Source organism: Myotis daubentonii, chromosome 18 (assembly GCF_963259705.1).
Source record: "Myotis daubentonii chromosome 18, mMyoDau2.1, whole genome shotgun sequence".
In the NCBI taxonomy this organism is placed as follows: domain Eukaryota; kingdom Metazoa; phylum Chordata; class Mammalia; order Chiroptera; family Vespertilionidae; genus Myotis; species Myotis daubentonii.
The window spans coordinates 20,006,531-20,026,887 of record NC_081857.1 but is presented as its reverse complement, the minus strand read 5'-3'; the positions used below and the strand labels follow the sequence as shown (position 1 = coordinate 20,026,887).

General features: G+C 48.7%; 2 protein-coding genes across 4 annotated transcripts; both read right to left on the bottom strand.

The window, feature by feature from the left end:
- Positions 1–1,230: 1,230 nt before the first annotated feature.
- Positions 1,231–12,136, bottom strand: RNASEL (ribonuclease L). Of its 2 annotated transcripts, XM_059674571.1 has the most exons (7): positions 12,005–12,136; positions 9,456–11,113; positions 7,463–7,548; positions 6,107–6,312; positions 5,440–5,578; positions 2,975–3,111; positions 1,231–1,882 (listed from the first exon to the last, which is right to left on the bottom strand). In XM_059674571.1, the coding sequence occupies exons 2-7, from the start codon at positions 10,936–10,938 to the stop codon at positions 1,702–1,704; spliced, it is 2,232 nt and encodes a 743-aa protein (XP_059530554.1). In that variant the 5' UTR covers positions 10,939–11,113; positions 12,005–12,136; the 3' UTR covers positions 1,231–1,701. The 2 variants fall into 2 exon arrangements, with proteins under 2 accessions (XP_059530554.1, XP_059530555.1); XM_059674572.1 differs by lacking the exon at positions 2,975–3,111.
- Positions 12,137–14,167: 2,031 nt separating this feature from the next.
- On the bottom strand, positions 14,168–20,042 carry RGS16 (regulator of G protein signaling 16). 2 transcript variants are annotated; one of them, XM_059675717.1, is made up of 5 exons: positions 19,844–20,042; positions 18,650–18,760; positions 17,790–17,854; positions 17,338–17,504; positions 14,168–16,065 (listed from the first exon to the last, which is right to left on the bottom strand). In XM_059675717.1, the coding sequence occupies exons 1-5, from the start codon at positions 19,885–19,887 to the stop codon at positions 15,844–15,846; spliced, it is 609 nt and encodes a 202-aa protein (XP_059531700.1). In that variant the 5' UTR covers positions 19,888–20,042; the 3' UTR covers positions 14,168–15,843. The 2 variants fall into 2 exon arrangements, with proteins under 2 accessions (XP_059531700.1, XP_059531701.1); XM_059675718.1 differs by having other exon boundaries at positions 17,790–17,851; positions 19,844–20,040.
- Positions 20,043–20,357: the final 315 nt, after the last annotated feature.

Sequence of the window (20,357 nt, the reverse complement as noted above, 5' to 3'; positions counted from 1 at the left end):
TACTGCCAGAAAAGCAGTTCAAATCAAGACAGTGACGCTTCCCAGCTGTGTATTAGAGTGAGTCACCTTGTCTCTGACCTTCGTTTCCTCATCTGAAAAATGGATTGTGTTGAAAACTAAGAAATAAAATATGCAGGTTTAATTTAGAAATTATAAAGCACCATAAAAATAGAAGGTGGTGTTGTTACTCATATATGGTGGTTCATTCATTTTTGAATGAATTTTTATTGAACATTACCTGTGGCAGTCACTTTGCTAGGCAGTAACGATATAAATTAAAACGTGTGTGTGTGTGTGTGTGTGTGTGTGTGTGTGTGTACATATACACACACAGGGTGGGGCAAAGTAAGTTTACAGTTGTTTATATGGTAAAAAATATAATAATAAATAACACAAGAATACACTGTTTCACAAAGAATACAGTAATTAATATACAATAATACAAGAATAAACTCTGCTTCACATACAGCTGTAAACCTACTTTTGCCCACCCTGTCTGTATCACTGGCCCTAAGGAGCTTAGATCCCTGTGCGGAAGGAGCATGCTCAGGGTGGGGAGAAGCATGCTCCCATGTGGCTCTGGGTGCTAAGGAGCCAGAAAGAGCACTCAGACTGGGGTGTAGAGCACTCGGCGAGGGTGTTCAGAGGACTTCTGAGGAGGTGACACTGGAATTGGCTCACTACAGAGCAAAAGCAAAAAACAAATGCAAGTCACTCCTGTGTGAGACGGCCCACACACTCCATGGTCCTGGGGCCTGAGCCAGTTTGCAGGTATCCTAGCCCCTTAAGGCCAAGTTTCTCAGCCTCAGTCCCACTGATATTTTAGGCTGGATAATTCTTTGGGGGTGGCAGGGCTCTCCTGTGCTTTGTAGAATGTTTGGTAGTATCCCTGATCTCTGTCTACTAGGTGCCAGTAACACTCCCTGTCCCCCAGCTTTGACAACAAAAACTTTTCCAGACACTACCAAATGGCCCCAGAGAGGCAAAATGGCCCTGGGTTAGTGCTACTGCCTTCGGGTCATAAAAACCTTAAGATCATAGAACCAGTGCAGGTGGTTCTAGAAGGAATGAAATTTAAAAAAAATATCAGTGCCTTGACTTATACTGTGCTGAATGAATGAGTGAGTGAGTGAATGAATGGGCAAGCCACCTGGAGCCCCTTTGATATATTTCTTTTAGGTCTCATCCGAATGTCCCCTGGGCTAGTAATTAAGTTCTAAGATGCTTAAGTGAGAGGCAACGACACCACATCCATTTATTCCGTGCTCTGTACAAGCTGTATGATCTGGGACAAGTAGTTCAAACTCTTTGAGTCTCAAGTTCATCAGTTCTCAAATGGGGATATTAACCCATGCTGCAAACAAGATCTTTGGGATAATCACACGAGATAGTTGATGTAAAGCATACAGTACTAGAAGTCTAGGTACTCACTCCTTCCATGCAATAGACAAGAGGAATTTCAGCAGGATGCCCTCTGGCTCTTGCTTCTAATCTTTACCCCCAAAAAAGCACCATGGTAATTTGCACATATACTTTTTTATATATATAAACATGTAGGGACTGCCTGACACATTGCCAGGAACTGACATTATCCATCCAACTCATCCCTCACAAGCAACCAGGTTGGCTAAGAGGCCCAGAGAGTTGTGATTTGCCCTGGATCGCACAGCTAATAAGGACCTCAGAAGGCTCAGTCAGCACTCAGGGCTGGCTAGCCTGCTGGCCACCATTGCCCTCATCACACTGGGGCCTGTGTGCATTGTGAATTTGGGGGAAATGCTTTGCATATTCTGTGTTCTGTAGTCTCTTATAGATGTAGATGATCAGATCGGGGAATTTCTCCTGAAAATACCGGGAAGGGTCTGGAATTTTCAACTTCATCCTGAAATGAAATGTAAATATTTTGGCAGGCATGCTCCCAATGCTTCCCCCTTTATAGCACATGGCCTGGAGATCACTGTGCTTCCATGATCTATAATAATAAAAGCGTAATATGCTCATTAGACCAGACGTCCTTCTAGATGACCTTCCAGACGAAGCCGGGGCTGTGAGGGCCGAGACAGCTACTGGGGTGGGTGGGGGCTGGGGCAGAGGCAGCCGCTGAGGCGGTGGGGGCCCAAGCCCATTGCACGAATTTCGTGCATCGGGCCTCTAGTTTCTATAGAAGAGAGAATAAGGACTTGGGAATCTGACAGAGCAAGAGTCATCGCCTGATTCTTCAACTATCTGTGAACTTTGGCAATGTGATGTTTGTGAACCTCAGTTTTATCATCCATGAAATGGACATAATACAATTCCACAATTTTTTATCTACATTTCCAAAATCCAAAGATCCCTAGAAGCGGAAAGTTGTTGGTGGTTGTTGTTTTTTAATGAGTTTGCAGCTAACATTTTTGGCAGTAAACGCTGACTTAACTAACATGGGGCTACTTCCTAGATTTTTTAAATGTTACATTCATTTTACCCAGCTGCCCAGTTCACTGTGGTTCCACAAGGGAGTCACTAGCCTGGTGTTCAGTGGGACCTAGCAGAAGTTAAGGAAGATGAGCCCTAACCGGTTTGACACAGTGGATAGAATGTTGGCCTGTGGACTGAAGGGTGCAGAATTCAGTACCGGTCAGGGGCACATGCCTGGGTTGCAGGCTCAATCTCCAGTAGGGAGCGTGCAGAAGGCAGTCAATCAGTGATTCTCTCTCATCATTGATGTTTCTATCTCTCCCTCTCCCTTCTTCTCTGATAATCAATAAAAATATTCTTTTACAAAAAAAAGAAGAAAGATGGGAGCCTACTGGTCACGTCCATCATTCCTTGTAAGACCCATGTAGTGGCCCTTTTCCCAACACGGGGAGGAGTTACTTTTCTTTCATCAAAAGTAACTGTGCTCTTCCCATCAAATAGCAGGTATAAATTCAGAACTGGATTTTCAGATCTTCTCATTTCAAATGTGACTTACAGGAATGAAAACAATACTTACCATCTATTATTTTCTTCATGAATGTGTTCTCCCAAATTCCGGATGAACTTTAGCAAATCACCCACAGTATCCTGGTATTTTAAATGGGGTTTCTTTCTATAAAACCATTGCATTTTTTTCATAAGGCCTTTGTCAATCTAAACAACAAGACATTTCACAAAAATGTGGTAGCAATGCAAAATAAATCCTGGCGACATACAAATTTGAATATGTGTCAAAATTACTACTATTAAAAAAGCAGTGGTAACGATAGCTGTGTTTGGGTATGGGGTTCGGTAACTAAATTTGTCTGTTTCCAAGTTGTTTTCAAAATAAATTAAATATATTAACACATGGTTCAGAAAATCTTTGGCTACTGTGCTAGGAGATGTGCTCATTATACTATACCATACTTTTATCCTTGTGGCCACCCTTCCAATATGATCATGGTTGTTTTTGTTTGTTTGTTTTTTCTTTTGAATTATATTTCCAAAGGGGTTACATATTTCTCCTTGCCTCTAGGTGTCCCAGGGCAACTTCGGTCATAGTAATGCCTCCCTCTTTGTGCTGGCACCCTTGTAGATGGCTTCATATTTAGAAAGAGTTTGGAATAAGGGAACAAGACGCAACAACCATGAGGCCATAGGTCCCTTAGGAAGAGTGAGTGGTGCCTGGGCCACGGCTAGAGAAGACCTGTTGAGACGGCCCACATGTACTATGGGTGGAGCACACGTGGGAAATGCTGAGCCACGTGTATGTGGCGGGGTGGGGACGGAAGGCAGGAATATACACCGGGAAACGTGGCTCTGGACCTGAGCTGCCAAAAACTGATTGTACAACCGTGAACATGGGCAAGCCACCAAAATCAACAGGAAAAAAAAAAAGTCTAAAATGGAAATTAAAAGATAAGGCCTGAAGTTCATCAAAATTAAATATAAGTCAATGCAGTTTAGGGGAAACAGCTAATGAATTAGGGAACAAAATAATAGGGTTCTCTTCCCAACTCTGCCAATCTCTGCCTTTCCAGTCCTGGGTATTATGGGAGCCTCAATTTCCTCGACAACTAAATGGCTGGGTGGGCCTGATGGCATCAGAGTGTTATGCAGTGAGTGGCTTTAGTGCGCAGGTTCCGTAGCCAAACTGCCCAACTTCAAATCCCGCGGTACCCCTTACTGGCTCAGTGCCTTTGGAAAAATTGTCTGCCTCAGTTTGCTCACCTGCAAAATGGAGATATTTGCCTCAGAGGTTGTTGTAAGGATCAACTGTGGTGACACAAAAGTCCTCACAACTGTAGCTGCCATGTGGTCAGCACGACATAGTCCTTAGCTATAACTATCATCTGCTCTGGTTCCTCACTTCTCTGTTTCTACAAGTATAAGTCTCAGCTGAAGTTTGATAGATATTCATCTGGCAAAGAGTCGTGGCACACCTACTTCATGCCAGGAATAGAATAGCAGACAAGATAACGGATGGTCTCTGCCCTCGTGGAGCTTATAGGACAGCAGGAAAAATGAACAATAAGCTGACATTTATGAGTGTGATGTGTAATCTAGAGTCAAGTGAGGGAAGGAAAGCAAAATGAGACCCAGAAACGAGGTGTGGGAGAAGCAGAGTCCTAGAGTGACCTAAGATAGGGAAGCTGCTGGTCTCAGTCAAAGACCACCGGATTCTGGATTCGCTCATAGTGCTTTGTACCTGTCTCTGGGCGCCCAGCATGTATCATACAGCCATTGTTTCTGTGAGTCTCCCGGCCCTACCTTGGCCATGCCATACTCTCCTTTGTATACATGACCTCACATGGGCCTAGCACATACCTAGTACTTGTTGGATGTGTGCTAATTAATAAGAATGAAAGTTCTATATAGTACTGACTAGATCAAGATGGTGATTTATTTTGATGTTTCACTATATTTAGTTCAAGTTAGGTGGACCTTTTCTTGAAGAGGAAGAATTTGAAAGGTCATCTCCTCTTCATAGTCTGCTTTTTGGGGCAGAATGTAGGTGTGTTGTGTGGATCCTCAGAGCTGGGCTGTTCACAGGCAGCAGAGGCCCTGGACTGAAAGGCCTCATGGTGGAGCACTTCCTCTGGATTAAGCCCTATCTAGTCAGCTGCTCTTGTTACCATGGCAATAGGGTCATTAGCCAGGCCCTTTTCAGAAAATAAGTCTTGAGGGAAAGAGCCACAGAAAAGGCAAAGGCTCATGGCTGGGACAAGACTATCCTAAAGATGAGCCTAGATGGGAGTCTGTCAGGAGGGCTTGGCCTCTATAAGGGGCGGGGGGGGGGGGGGGGGAGGGTGAGGGGGAAGGGTGGCCAGAGACCCAAAAGGTAAAGGGGACTAGGATGGGGAGGAAGAAAAGGGAAATCCTTTCTTTCACTTCTTGGTTGGGCCAGGCCAACAATATATAAAAAAGAAAAACTATGATAAAACATTACACAGCTTCTTATTCCTTAAATAACCTCCAGACTGTAAGAATTGTTCATACCTCAGAGGTCCACTTATCAAAACGTCTGGAAGGTTCAGATGGTCTAGGTTGCAGTAGTTGGAGGATACTGAGTTCTTGGCTTTGTATTTTCGTTTTGATCTCAGATTCATTTCCCACATCCCTAAGGGTCCTATAGCGGCTGAGGATGACAGAATTATCATGGTCATTCCATCCTTCCCACTCTTTCAAGAAAGACGAAACTGTTAGATTTTGGGTTTTAATAGAATAAAACTATGTCTTTAAAAATTCTGCATAATGGGAGAGACAGGCATCTCTCTGTTTCTCTTTCTCTCTCCCTATTCTTCAGAAGAGAGAAACAGAGCCCAGAGAGGTTAAGTCACCACTCCAAGGACACACAGCCAGGAAATGCCCAGGTGGATCTGCTGATTCTCAGCCGGACTCCCACCCACACCACCTCACGGTGATGATTAATTTTACATGTTAACTTGACTGATCACAGGGTGCCCAGACTAAACAGTTTTCTGGCTGTGTTTGTGAGGGCGTTTCCAGACGAGATTGGCGTGTACATCAGTGGGCTCAGTCAAGCAGATTGTCCTCTCCGGTGTTTTATGTCTTTCCTATTGGCTCTGTTTCTCTAGAGAACCCTGACTACAGCACTCACTGTCTCCATGCAGGGGCCTGTGACCTACACGTAAGTTTTACTTACCTCTCCCAACTCCAGAAGAAAGGATGACCCAGCAGGTCGCTCAGAAGGTTCTCCACACTTTTCCTAGGCCAGAACAGCTGCTGAAGGAGGTCCTGAATTTCTTCATTTGGAGACGATGTAATCACTTCCTTGTTGCTTTGAGTCTTCAGTGTCTCAAAAGGGATGTCTCCCTTCCTTACCACATATAGGACCAGCCGTCCAAGGGCCTGCACCAAAACCAGCAATCAAGCCAAAGCTGCTAACGCACGATCACTCTATTTGGGTAACTTTGGAGCCAGCCTGTGGTACAGGCTAGGGGCAAATGGAGAATGGAAGGAATATCTCAAGGAGTCCACAGGCTGGTTAGGGAGAGATGACACAGGTTTGTGCATAGAGAACTCTTCCAGGCAGTATGTAGGCCTCACATTTCAGGTCTATAAGGAGAAAAAGAGAATCCTGGGCCAGAGTGCCAAGACAGACTACCTGGAGAAAGAGGAATTTGAGCTGGGCATCAAAGTATGGGCAGAAGTTAGATAAACATGAGGAAGAGAGAAGGTTTTAAACCAGGGGGATGCCAGGAGCTGGGAACTGGGACTTTGGGTTGGGGCTATGTCAGTCAAGCAGGTAAAGGAGCCAGGCCAGGTCCAGCCGGATCTAGCGATGGGCCCAGGGCTTAGGCCACAACAGGGAGGAAAGGCCAAGTAGGAGGCCAACATCGGAATGCCTGCATCAGGCAAGACACCAATCAGGGAAGGAGCTGAAATCTGGAGCCACTGAACCACCAAGGCCAGACCCAGGGATGAAGAGCCCTGGTCCATTGGGGTGAAAGTTCAACACCCTGGAGACTCTCCAGGAGAGATCTGCCCTGACCCAATTGGAATTAATGGGGAACTTTGGTCTTCAGAGGCCAGGCTCTGTTTCTTCTCAGAGAACCAGATATTCCAGGATCTTCACCTTTTTAACCAAACTTAGTCTCTTTCAAGCTGGGGAATCCCACCCAGGTGTTTTCAAGGGCCTTAGAATCTGGCCCTCTTTGGAGTTTGAATGGAGTGGGAAAAGAAATCTTATTTACTACTGGAATTCTGGAGCTGTTTTGGAGATACCTGCTGGAAGTAATTGGAGAAAGAAAGAGATCCAAAAAGACACAGAAAGAAGCCACAGTGACAACCAATCCACACCAGCCTAGGGAAATGCCATTGTCTGTAATTGAATGACAGCAGTGAGCACGGGGAGGGGGGAGGAGGGAGGGGGGAATTCCTTGAAAGTTCTTTCCTTCCTGGTTAAAATAGGGATGTCCTCTAATTGGCCATAGAAAATAAGGTAATGAATGAATAAGGAAGCAGAGAGATGGAAAAGTTGGCCAGCTCCAGAAATTACCTCTAGATCGCTCTTGACTTGCTCTGGCTCTCCAGCCCACTTGATGCTTTTATCAAAATCTGCCACACGAACAGCATTCTTGGAATCTAAGGAATAGTTTGTAGAGAGTGGTGCATTGAAAATCCTCATTCTCCATGCTGTGAGTAATTCATTTAAATAAATATGTAACCCAGTAGGCAATCCATCATCTCTTAAGGCCATAATAAAACTTGTTATGTTTGTTCCTCAAAACACTCATGTGCCCTGTGTCATTTGACCTACGAAGCATCTGCCAATAGCAAGTCTTATATTTTATTTTTTCCAAGCCAGGGGGTGGGGAAGGATGAGGGGACCTTGAACCAGCACCCCATTCATGCAATTCCTGGGGGTAAAGAGCAGAGATTTGTAAAGGAGCTGTTAGCAGAGTTAAGGTTACATCCTATGGCTAAACGACAACTAGCCTACAAGGCTCCAGTCCCAAGGCCACTTTAGCATACTACTCCATAACATAGCATAACAAATCTAGCCCGCTAGCCACAGCCCACAATGACACTGTCATCAGTTACCATGGGTCCACCCTGTGCTTGTGATGAGTCACTGCCTCCTTGCCCTCTTCAGAATCTTTCTTCCTTGAAGGAAGCCACTGAGTCCTCAGACAGAGGGATGCAGGGATGAGAATGGTCAGGAACAAGACGACAGGAGGGCAAGTCAGTGATTGGTCATCAAAGAGGTGGCTCCTGCTTTTTGCGTCATGGAGTCTGAGAAGGAAGGCTGGGCAACCCCATATAGGTGAAGGCCAGAGCAGTTGTGTGCTTCTGGAGCCCCTTTTATTGTAAACTTAGACATCCTGTGTGGAAATCCATCAAATTATTCAACAAGTGTTTAGTGAAGGGAAAAGGCCCGTGAAAGGGGGAACACAGTCTCGGACTAGGGAGTGTAGAGTCTCAGGCTGAAGAGACAAATAATTACAGATACACATGAAATTAACTGCAATTTTGAAAATGCTAGCCAAAAGGGCAGGATGCTCTGGAAGTGTCTTCCTAAAAAAGCTACATGGCGTCCTAACCGGTTTGGCTCAATGGATTGAGCGTCAGCCTGCGGACTCAAGGGTCCCAGGTTCGATTTCAGTTAAGGACATGTACCTGGGTTGCGGGCACATCCCCAGTAGGGAGTGTGCAGGAGGCAGCTGATCGATGTTTCTCTCCCATTGATGTTTCTAACTCTCTATCCCTCTCCCTTCCTCTCTGTAAAAAAAAAAAAAAAAAAAAAAAAATCAATAAAGTATATTAAAAAAAAAAAAAGCTACATGGCTGGGGTGGGGAGGAGTCTTCTTTATGAGTAGAGTCTGGGTAGGTGAGCAGAGTGGAGAAGAGAAGGAAGAGAGAACTCCAGGTAGGAATTCCTGAGACAGAAAGGAACCTGGGGAATTCCACCATGACAGAAAGAAGGCCCAGAGAGGAGGGATTAAGTCAGAAAGTGGCTTGTGATGAGGTTGAAGGGGTAGATGGGGGGCAGATCATAAACCTCAGATTGTTTTCAGTTATGAGAACTGATAAATTCCCTTTATGTGTTTAAGCCACTTGAGTGCTTGCTTGGAATCTGTTTCGTGGTATTGCATCTTGTCCTAGCATCCCCAATTTGACCTGTTTTGCCATTAAGTTTCACAGTAACTGCCACCTTGTCTGAAGGAATACACCTTCAGGATTCTCTGACTTGAAGACTATTCTGGGAATCCAAATTTCTGGAGCAGACTCCATCCAAGACATACCTTCATATTTGTATTTGCCAAAGGCAATATGAGGTTAGCTGGTATTCCATTAGCAGCCATGACCTCCATGCGGAGGAAGGGTTACAACTGGGAGCAGGAGAGACTGCACTGTAATTATGACTGTGTTGCACTGACCCTCAAACTCAATAATCCACATTGACTGCAGTCCTTTCCCATCTGCAATGAAAATGCTTTCCTTTTGTCAAAAAGGACCCCACAATTTCTAAGACACCACTGGGGACTCACCTATTAAGATGTTTTGTGGCTGTAGATCCTGGTGAGTGTATCCACATGACAGGATACACTCCACGGCCTTAAATATAGATGAGACGATGTTTCGGCCAAACTCATCTTCCTCGTTTTCCACAGCCTCCCCTCTGCGCTGGGCCAAATGCCTCTCTAGTGTCTGCTCGCAGAGGGAGGTGCACACATACAGACAGCCCTTGTGGATCTCATGCCCGTAGATTGTCACCAAGTTACTCTTCCCTCGGATGCTCTGTAGACAGGAGATTTCCCTTTGTCCACGACTGCTGTCTTCAGAGAATCGCTTCACAGCTACCTCTTGCTCGTCATAGAACCCCAGGTAGATGCCTCCTTCTGAACTGTCAGCGATTTTATATTCTTCATCCCTAAAGATCTTGAGTCTGCCGATCATAGGGCGGTATATCCTGTGGAGATGTTTCAGGGCCGGCCCCCAATGTGAGCTCTGAGGCTCCCAGTCTCCAGCTGGAGGGTGATAATCTTCTCTGGCTCCATGATGGAGAAGAAGCTTTACAAGGGAACTGTTGTAATGGCGCCTCGCTAACATAACAAGGTTCCCACAATCCGTACTGGCTCCTTTGCCACACAGCAGCTGGGCAATTTCTGTCAGATTGAGTTCGACAGCCCACAGCAGTGCTGTTTTGCCCTCCCTGTCTGTGTCATCAATCTCTATATGTTTTTGTTCCAGAAACATGCGTACCAAAGTCAAGTGCTTCTTTTCCACTGCCAGGATCAGGGGCGTCTTCCCTCCTTCTCCGCTCACATTGACATCGGCCCCATGGTGCAACAGAAGGCGAGTGATGGCCTCCACATTACTGTCATCAGGCCTCGCAAGAGCATGGATCAAAGCGTTTCTGCCCATGTTGTCACGAGCTCTGACATCTGCCTTCATCTCTTCAAGAAGGATCCTCAAAACATCTACCCGTCCGTACTTAGCAGCATCCATGAGAGCGGTGGCCCCTCCTTTCTTAAGCCTCTCTTGGTCCTCCATTGTCTTTCGACCCAAATTTACTTCTGCTCCGTTCTCATACAGGAATCTTAAGGCTTCGACCTTACCATACACAGCGGCTTCCATGAAAGCCGTAAAGCCGTGAAGATCCCACTCATTGATATCTGCACCTTTTGAAAGGAAAAGTTTGAGCAGCCTCACATTTCCCACAATCCCAGCGACAATGAAGGGGGTAGCCCCATTCCTCTTCCTCAGACAAGGGTTAGCACCATAGCGAAGCAGCAGTTCCACAATGCCCTCATTGTCCATTTGCACTGCGTTATGCAGAGGGGACCAGCCCCATTCCTCTTCCTGGAAATTGACATCAGCCCCTCCTTCCAGCAACTGCTTGACCAGCTCCATGTTTTCTCGTTTAACAGCTTTTATCAACAAATGATTGTTGTCCCCTGAAGTCCCCCCATTGCCAGAGGGTGTGGGTCTGTCCTGGAGGTTGTTATGGCTCTTGGTCTCCATGATCATAAATACCACTGGTTACAATTTTTTGCCTTTGAGAAAATGAAAACTTATCTCCTTGGGACTTGATCAAAAGAAACATGGAGCTCTAGAAACTCCTGTCACGATAAATCAGGATTATCTGACTACAGATCAGCAGTATGAGGAAGGGCAATACCCTGGGAGTCTTCTGACATTACACCTGGAGACAAAAGAAGTATTTTGTAATTTTATAATAGAAAACATTTGAATTAGAAAAACAAGAATTTTACTGGCAACTTTTCCAAAATACACCTACTTATTTGTTAGAGAATGTTGTATTACATAATATTATAAATATACATATATAAAGTCAAATAATGAAAACTATTACTCTATAATCCCATTACCCAGAAACAGACAATGGCAAAATTTTAGAACATGTCAACAACGCATCCTAGTCTCCCCACCCATCTGCACAAACATACTACACAAATCGGAGCTGGGAGTGTCAGTTTAGTCCAACTGCCCTCCATCAGTTCAGAGCAAGTGACATCCAATTTAAGCATCAGATTGCACCAAAGTGTGATCTGGATATTTACTGCACCTGCTCCCAAATTCACACAGCCACCATTTTTCAGCTATCTCAGCACTCTGTCTCCAAGTCTCCACCTTCTGAGGTCTAAATCAACGGTGCTGCCTGAGCACCACCGCCCAGCAATGAAACCATTGATCCAACTGTGTCTGTTACAGCTCAGAGGGGCCAGTCTCAGGAAAGGAGCAGAGAAGGAAAGAAACAGAGTGAAATATCTGAGTGGAGGATAGATCATCCCAACAAAAGCAGGGTGAGGGCACTTCCTGCTTTCAGTTTCATTTTCCCCATTTGACCAGAGGTGCCTGGTAAACAGAGCCGACGTGAGTAAATAATGTGTGGCAGAACCTTGGCATTCTCAGGAAGGCTCAGGACTCAAGAGCCCTGGGGTGCCTCTTGCTGCCTCTCTTCTCTCCCAAAGTCCCACACCCCTTTCACCTCCAAATCCCCAACGCCCAGGGAATCCTTCAAAGAAAAGAACTTCTCAGTCTTTTCCAGCTCTCCCCCTTCTGCTCATCTTACCTTCTAAACTCCGCTGCTGCCTCTGTTACTTCCTGTCAGCACCTAATCTTAAATACTGTTGCCAGCAGAAAACAATTCCTCTGGTCACAGTCACAGAGCCAGGGGGGCGGAGCCAAGAAAGGAGTGAGCAGGGAGCAAAGGGAGAGTAAACTGGCACACAGGCACTCCCTCTGGAAGGCGTAGCCTGTGCAGCCAGGGCTTTTATACACTCTAGAGCAGTGGTTCTCAACCTTCCTAATGCCGCGACCCTTTAATACAGTTCCTCATGTTGTGGTGACCCCCAATTTCATTGTTACAAATTGAACATAATTAAAGCATAGTGATTCATCACAAAAACAATATGTAATTATATATGTGTTTTCCGATGGTCTTAGGCGACCCCTGTGAAAGGGTCGTTCGACCCCCAAAGGGGTCGCGACCCACAGGTTGAGAACCGCTGCTCTAGAGAAAAGTGGTGGCTCTTCTCTGACGGCCGGTGACCAATTTGATCTCCAAGGTCATGCTGCTCACCTCTCAGCCTTTCAGGTCACAGCCTCCAGCTTGATCCTCACCACCCTACTCCAAATCCCCATCTTCTTGAGGGAAATGAGTGGAAAATAAATATTTATTGAGCACTGACTTGGGGGCCTGCCACTCATTGCTTCATTGTCTTCCCTAACAGTCCTGCTGATGATGGAACTGGGACTCAGAGAAGCTAATGTAAGCCCAGAGTCCAAGCTCCCTCACCCATCTGGGCACCCATATTATTGCAAATTCTACTCTCATCTGTGTGATGGGTAATCCTACTTAACCTCACGGAGCTGCTCTAAGGACTAAATGAGACCAGGGATCCCCCACAATGTTTGTTCCCTTCTTCCTTTCCCAGGCTCTTACACTCAGAATCCCTCAGGCATCACCCCCAGAATCCATCGCCTCTTAGATCTGGGCTTAGCGTGTGATTCCTGGGGTTTTCTACCCAATGTACCTGAAGTCTGGTCCCTTTACTCAGGCTAACAGCAGGGGAGCAATAAAAGTCAACATAAGGTCCAGATCCGTATAGAAACAGATAATTCAACATAGGGAAGAATTTTTTTTAAAAAAATAGTGGTAATGAGAGAAAGAATTAGAGATCCATAGGGTGAGAAAGGAGAACAGATTTGGATCCTTGCAAACCTCCCCCCAAAGTCCTCAAGCCCCACTCACCCATTATTCCCTCAGCCCTGGAGTGGAGCAGTCGCACATACAGAGTGGCTTCCCCTAGCTCAGTGGTCGGGAAACCGCGGCTCGCGAGCCACATGTGGCTCTTTGGCCCCTTGAGTGTGGCTCTTCCACAAAATACCACGTGTGGGTGCGCACATACAGGGAACGTTGTGGAGTGAAAGAAGATGTAGTGTCGAGGATTGAGAAAGGTATGTTGAGATGGTTTGGACATAGAGAGAGGATGAACGAAAGGAGATAGACGAAACAAGTATACAAGACGAGTGTGGATGGGAGAGTTGGAAGGGGTCGACCTCAGCGAACGTACCTCAATCAGATTGAGGATGTTTTTAGCAAAGGCCAGCTTAGGAGTACCCTAATTAAGTTAATAACAATGTACCTACCTATATAGTTTAAGTTTAAAAAATTTGGCTCTCCAAAGAAATTTCAATCGTTGTACTGTTGATATTTGGCTCTGTTGACTAATGAGTTTGCCGACCACTGCCCTAGCTCATCGCAGAGACGTCAGTGAAATGACTCCAGAATACGACTTTGAATGTATATGAACTTATAAAATACTCATAAAGCGGGAAATGGGCAAAAGTAAAAATGACTACCACCTGATAATGTCTAGCTACTGGACCAAGGGGAGCAGCCCTTGTGCTGGTACAGGCAGAACTGGTCACGGCTGTGCTGTCTCTATTCAGAGGACAAAGTCATACGGGCTCTGAAATGACAGCAGGCTGAGCCGAGTCCCACCAACATGACCTAACAGCCCAACACAAGTTGGGTCCACCATGATGGATGGGCTCCACCCTTAGTCCCTGTCGCCCTCTGTTCCCAGCCAAACATGGGTCTTTCATCACCTGTGACAGGCAAGCTCATCCCTCTGTCCTTGTGGGACTGGCGGAGGCCAGCTCCTCCACAGGACTCTCGCCCCACGTCCCCTGACCACACACACAGCCCATGGAGACAGGATCTCACAGTGGGTTTTATTTTTATTTTACAAGAATATAACATGCTGCAACAGGAAACACAGGGATTGAGTACATCATCTGTATCTCGGAAACCAGCTCCAGTTGTCAACAATAAATAAATATTTCAATAGTGAGGAGTCCCTGACCAGCGCCAAGAGGTTCCCAGCACGTCCCGAGGTAGAGAGCCTGGTGGCGGGAGGGACACAGGCTGCCAGGTCCTGCTGAGATTCTCGGGTCGAGGCAGACTATAGTCACAATAATATAGTCACAATAATAAATAACAATAGCAATCACACCAACAGACAGTAACAAAAATAACATGCTCTGGCAGTCGTCACAGAACCAACAAGACGTTATAACTTAAATAATTGTCTCCTGGAGGAGCTCTCAGTGCAGCGAGAACAGGGCTGATTCCCCGGGCACAGGGGGCCGCCTGGTCCATCACCTCCCCAGCCTGGCCTCCTGCGCAGGCTCCCCCCCCCCACCCCACCCCCCAGCAGGTTTGTTCAGCGATGCCCTGAGGTGACAGGCAGGTTCCGATTTTCCCAGTCCTGCTCTTCCACGCAGCCTCTCTCTGTAACTCCACTCCCAGCTCCGGGGATCTGTCCAAGGGTCATCGTGGTCCCTTACATTGCGGTAAGTGCCCCTCGCACCCACCGGAAGGAGAGAGAGGTTCCCCCACATCCAGCCTGGGTGCCTCTTTTCCCCTGTTCTCATCCTCACACAAAAATATTGGCTTGACTTAAACAGAACTTTCAGGAACTGTCAAGAGATTTCTATCTTATGGTCCCTTTCTCCCTCCCTGCACACAGCTGGGCATGAGAGCCGACTAGCCACTCACCGAGAGGGGCCACCCCTTTCTCCTCGAGGGCGTGGGTTCAAGGGTGGAACCGAGCTGAGGGGGCGTATCCCAGCAAGAGGCCCTCCTCACGCGTGCACCCTGCTGCAGACACAAGGTCAGGGACCACCTACAAGGCCACCGAGAGCACCAAGATTCATTTCCCATGGGCAAGATGGTGTCTCTCCGCTGACTTGGAAGTGGGCTCACAGGCCAGTGTTTGAGGTATAAAAATCTCCCTTGGGGCCAGCGTCACACTGGTCCCCTGGCCTTGAAAGACTGTGAGGCTGGACACGGGAGTGTTAAGAAGTACAAGCTAAAGGGCCCTTGGGCGGCTGAGGCAGGTGGGGCGGATGGAACGGGAAGGGTCTGCGTCCAGGGCTCCCTCCTGTGCCCAGGACAGCCTGGGAATGAGGGACACAGGCTGTGACCAGTCCGCTGTGCGACAGGCAAAACAACTGACCTGGCTGATTTCCCTCCCATTTTTGAGTTTCCCTTTATTTACATTTCCCAAACCACCCTGGACTCTTTCCTGCCCCGTTGAGAATGACAAGAGCCCATGATACCTCCTGCATCACCCTTCTTTTCCCCAGAGAGCACCACACAGCCGTGACCTCCAGCCCTTATCCGCAAGTCCTGGGAGTGGGGACGACCCTCTCGTGCATGAAGTTCAGTCCCACCGTTTCTGGAGGAGAGGCTGTTGCTTCCAAAAACAAACAAAAACAACACGGCTTTGTCCTTCACTGTCCTCTTGTTTGCTTTGCAGAACCTGCCTCCACACAGGGGCAGCTGCCTCAGGGCTGGGTGACTCAACCTCTCTCCCCGCTGGCTCCTCGCTGCCGCGAGGCTCAGGTGTGTGAGGGCTCTGCTGAGCTGCAGCTGGACGGAGAGGCGTTGGTGGCCGAGGCCTGGGCAGCCAGGTCCTGGTAAGCGGGTGACTTCAGGAAGCGCGGATAGGAGTCCTTCTCCATCAGGGTGCGTGTCTTCCCCTGAGCCACATCGAAGCACGTGGCCGTGGCAGCCTGCAGGTTGGTCCTGGTCAGCTCCCTGGTCTCGTGGTCTATGTTCACCTGTGGGAAGGAGGGCAAGTGCGTGGGTGAGTGGGGGTTGCGGGGCACGGTGAAGGGTCCAGCAGGCAGAGGGAGGAAGGACTGGCAGGTGGAACAGTGGAAGGAGCCCTGGATTCTGAACCAGGAACCTGGGTCTCCAGAGTCCATTATTAAGTGGCTTTCAACTCTGGGCCTGTCCCCACATCTGATCCAGTGTCTGCCCTCCAATCTCTCAGAATCCTCAAGCATGTGGTAAGACTGTCCACAGACGCAACCCCTTTTCACCCCTTGCTCTCTAACAACCACTCCTAGGTTCGTGCCAGAACCTTTCAAACCTCAAGTCAGTCTGGTGGCAACTCTCATCTTCCCATGTCACTCAGAGGAAAAGCCACAGTGCCTGCTGGGCCCACGCAGCTACCTGGACCCACCCCTGGCCACCTGCCACCTGTGTGACCTCATCTGCTATTCTCTCCCCGCTCCACACAGGCCAAGGTGCTGGTTTGTGATGATGACAACACTCTCTGGCCTTTGCTCTTTCCTTTTCCTGTTAGGTGTTCTGTCCTCCCATAACTCTCATGCCTCTGTTCATGTGTCACCTTATCCGATAGCCCACCTCCCACTTCCCTCTGTAAAATGGGAAGACCTCACCTCCGTACCCCCACCCCTGTGCTCCCTCCTGTACCTACTTTCTGTTATCAGAGGATTAGAGCACCCCCTGGCAAATGTTTATTTGTTTGATTGGTTGCTGGCACCTTCTCCCACTAGGATAGAGGCTCTGTTTGTTCACTGCTCTCTTCTCAGTGACTATAACAGGACCTGGCATGGAACTGATGCTCAATAAATCTTTACAGAATAACGTGGACTAGATAAAAGTGTTCAGAAAATAAAATAGAAACTATGGCACTAAAAGCAAAGCATTACTCTCATCTCTCCACTAGGTGGCCCCATGGTCCTTATCAAATGCAGGCGCCAGGGGGTGGAGGCCTGAGAGAAGGTTGCAAGTTCACTGATCACAGAGCTGCCCATCTGAGGCAGGCCCGCCAGGGGAGCGAGGCAGGTTACACAAGGTCCCTACAATGACCTGGCTCCCCAGCTGTGTGTTTTGGGCTTCTAAAAATGGCTCAGTCTGCAAGAGTGGGTATGGACAGATGCCCAAGCTCCTGCCAACCCCTTCACCCCCATCAGTGAGTCTGAGGGTAATGGCACCCAAGGGTGGCACGAAGCCCCCCCAATTCTCAGTGGGGAAGGAGCGGGCAGGGTCCGGAGGATCTTGGGACACATCTGGGCTCTGACCTCTTTCGGGGCCTCGCTGCAGATGAACTCCTCAAAGATCCTGTGTGCCCGGGAGGCCAGCTTGGTAGCTGACCGGATCTTCTTGAACTCCTCACAGGCCAGCCAGAACTCCAGGTTCTCCTGGCTGAACTCCGTCTTCAGGAAAGCATGGAAGGCAGCCACGCCATCTGGGTTGGAGGGAGAGAGGAAGAGACCGGTCAGACTGAGGGAACAGCAGGGAATAAAAGAAGCGAAGACAGCCATTGCCGTTAACAGCTCTATTTTTAGGAGGCAATTTTCTCGAACAAGGACCTGCCTTTGTATTCTGAACAGAGAGGCTGGCAGACTAGGGGATCATTATTATTATTACTACTGTTATCTTGCCCGCCCTTTCAGCATCTCTCAGGCTGGCCCCCCAAGCACATGAGCGCACACGTGCCATCCACAGACAGACACCACGGGGTCCTACTCACTTTTACTGGTCAGCAGCAAGTCGAACGACTCTCTCCATCCCAGCACATCTTCTGAGAAGTTTCTGCTTTAAAAAAAAAAAAAAAAAAAAAAGGCCAAGATTTTAATTTAAAGAAAAAGTCCAACCAATTCATGCATAGCACAAATCTTAGCCAGAACTCTGATGGGAGCTGCCTAATTCACATGAAGACTTGCTCGGCGATTATTGGAACTGACTCCTCCAACCCTTGGTTGGGGGAAGGGGAAACAGAAGTATTTTCTAGAAGGCAAGTCTGTAACCAGGAACCAAAGCCAGGCCCCGTTTGGCCCTCAGTAAATATCTTCTAAGGCGCTCTCCTTGCTGTCCAAGATTCTTTCCTTTCCCCCTGGCTCTCGGGGTGCTGTTTTGTACTTTTCCCCAAGGAAATAAGGGCCTCGTGAATAAAGGGTATGTCACCCAGAACCCCAGAGCCTGGCACAGCACCTGGCACAGTTGATGTTCAATACAAAAGGGCTTTTAGGTAAGGCGCACACCCGTGGAAGCAGAGCCACTGACTGATAACTTCAAGTGGGCCTTGGACCCTGTCCTAGCCCTGGTTGCATGTGCAATGACAGCTCCAGGTGGGAGAGTATGGTAACTGGACATTCGGGTCCTGGGTACACTCATCTGTAGGCAGACTTAGAACCCTGGAGCCATCCTCCCAGTCACCCAGGAGCCAAGCAGCCAGAGCGGACCAGCAGGAAGCCCGGGGGGGGGGGGGGGGGGTCACCCAGGTCCCTCCCAGCATGTCCTGGTTTCTCCTTGGATTCTCCCTCTCATGACTCCTTTCCTAAATCGGACTCGGTCTCCTCTAGGGGCCCCGGGCTGGTCAGCAGGACTCACCGCTCTTTGCTGTGTTTGTTGTTCCACTCGGGCTTGCCAGCGTTCCCAGTATCGGAGCTGAGGTCTGATTTGTGAAGAAAGATCCCCAGCCGGGTCTTGAACTCTTTGGCTCTGGAAGACAAAGCAGGAGGAGCATACGTATAAGGATTCTCCATGTGCTCAGCCAGGGCAGAGAGGTTTATGGGGCCTAAGAGCTCGGGCTGGCGACCCCTGAATTCCAGCCTCAAGAGTTCCTGGGAACTTGGCTTCTCTCCTTAGTACCAAGAACCCCCAAACAATGAAAGGAATGTTTGAGCGGGGCCTCGGTAGGTCTTACACTGTCTGAGCTTACAGCACCTCAGACAGTTAAGTCACACTGCTCTCACCCTCTGGGCTTGTGTTGAGTATTTCTGGAACTGCGTGGAAAGTAATTCCTCATCTTATCTTTTCCAGCTCCAGCAAGGATTGGGGGCAGCTGAGTGGCCGCCTGGGAAGTGGGTCCATCCCTCACCTGTGGATCCAAAACCACCTCCCGGCCTTCCCGGGCCAGAGGAGGCCACGCCCCCAGGTGTGGGCTAGCCACTAGAAACCAAGAGCTTGAGAAACTGAGGGAGATGGTCAGTCCGGCCTGGGGATGCCAACGTGGTCTTCTGCAGGTCACCTGAGAAGGACTGCCCTTTGTCAGAGGCTAGAGAAGGACTGTAAACAGCGGCCCCTGTTTTCCCTCCTCTCTCCTCTTGGCTCCGTTGCTTCTCTGAGATTCTAAGGCCGTGGTTCTCAACCTTCCTAATGCCGCGACCCTTTAATACAGTTCCTCATGTTGTGGTGACCCCCAACCATAAAATTATTTTCGTTGCTCCTTCATAACTGTAATGTTGCTACTGTTATGAATCGTCATGTAAATATCTGATATGCAGGATGTATTTTCATTGTTACAAATTGAACATAAAGCATAGTGATTCATCACAAAAACAATATGTAATTACACATGTGTTTTCCGATGGTCTTAGGCGACCCCTGTGAAAGGATCGTTCGACCCCCAAAGGGTCGCGACCCACAGGTTGAGAACCGCTCGTCTAAGGGAAGCAGCTGAGCAAGCGGCACCCAGGTGACCTCTGCCTCGCCCATCAATGCTCAGCATCCTATTAACCCGCCCGCCCTGGTCCCCAAGCCGGCGCCCCACTTCCTCCGGGCGGCGGGACAAGCCCCTCTTACCTCTCCAGGCAGGTGGTGGGGAAGGCGGACAGGGTCCGGCACATGGCTGCGGGCGCAGGGCAGCACGTCGTGGGGAGATCGGCGGCGGGCTCCAGTGGGCACGGCAGCGCGAGAGGCAGAGGGTCCGCTGCGGCTGACACTCGTTTGCTCGGGTTGGGTGTTTCAGGCTGCACTCGCAGAGCCCGCGGTCTGGCGGCTTTTATTCTCTCGGAGGGGAGGGGGCGGGGCGCACTGCTCGCCGCCGACCAATCCGAGAGCGGGACTGAGCGCTGCCGAGGCAGAGGCGGGGGCCGGGAGCCGAACCCCCGCGGCGCGGGTCCAGGACTGCACCCCGCCACCCGCTTGCAACCTTCACACGGGGGTGGGGGGCGGGGGGTCACACGGGGCGGCCTTGCTCGGGGCAGAGAAGTCACAGGAAGATGAGACGCGCACACCCAGTTCGGAGGGGAAAAACCCGCTGGTCTCTGGTAAAAGCTGGAAACCAACGCAGAGGTGGAGGATTCTCGCAGTGGGG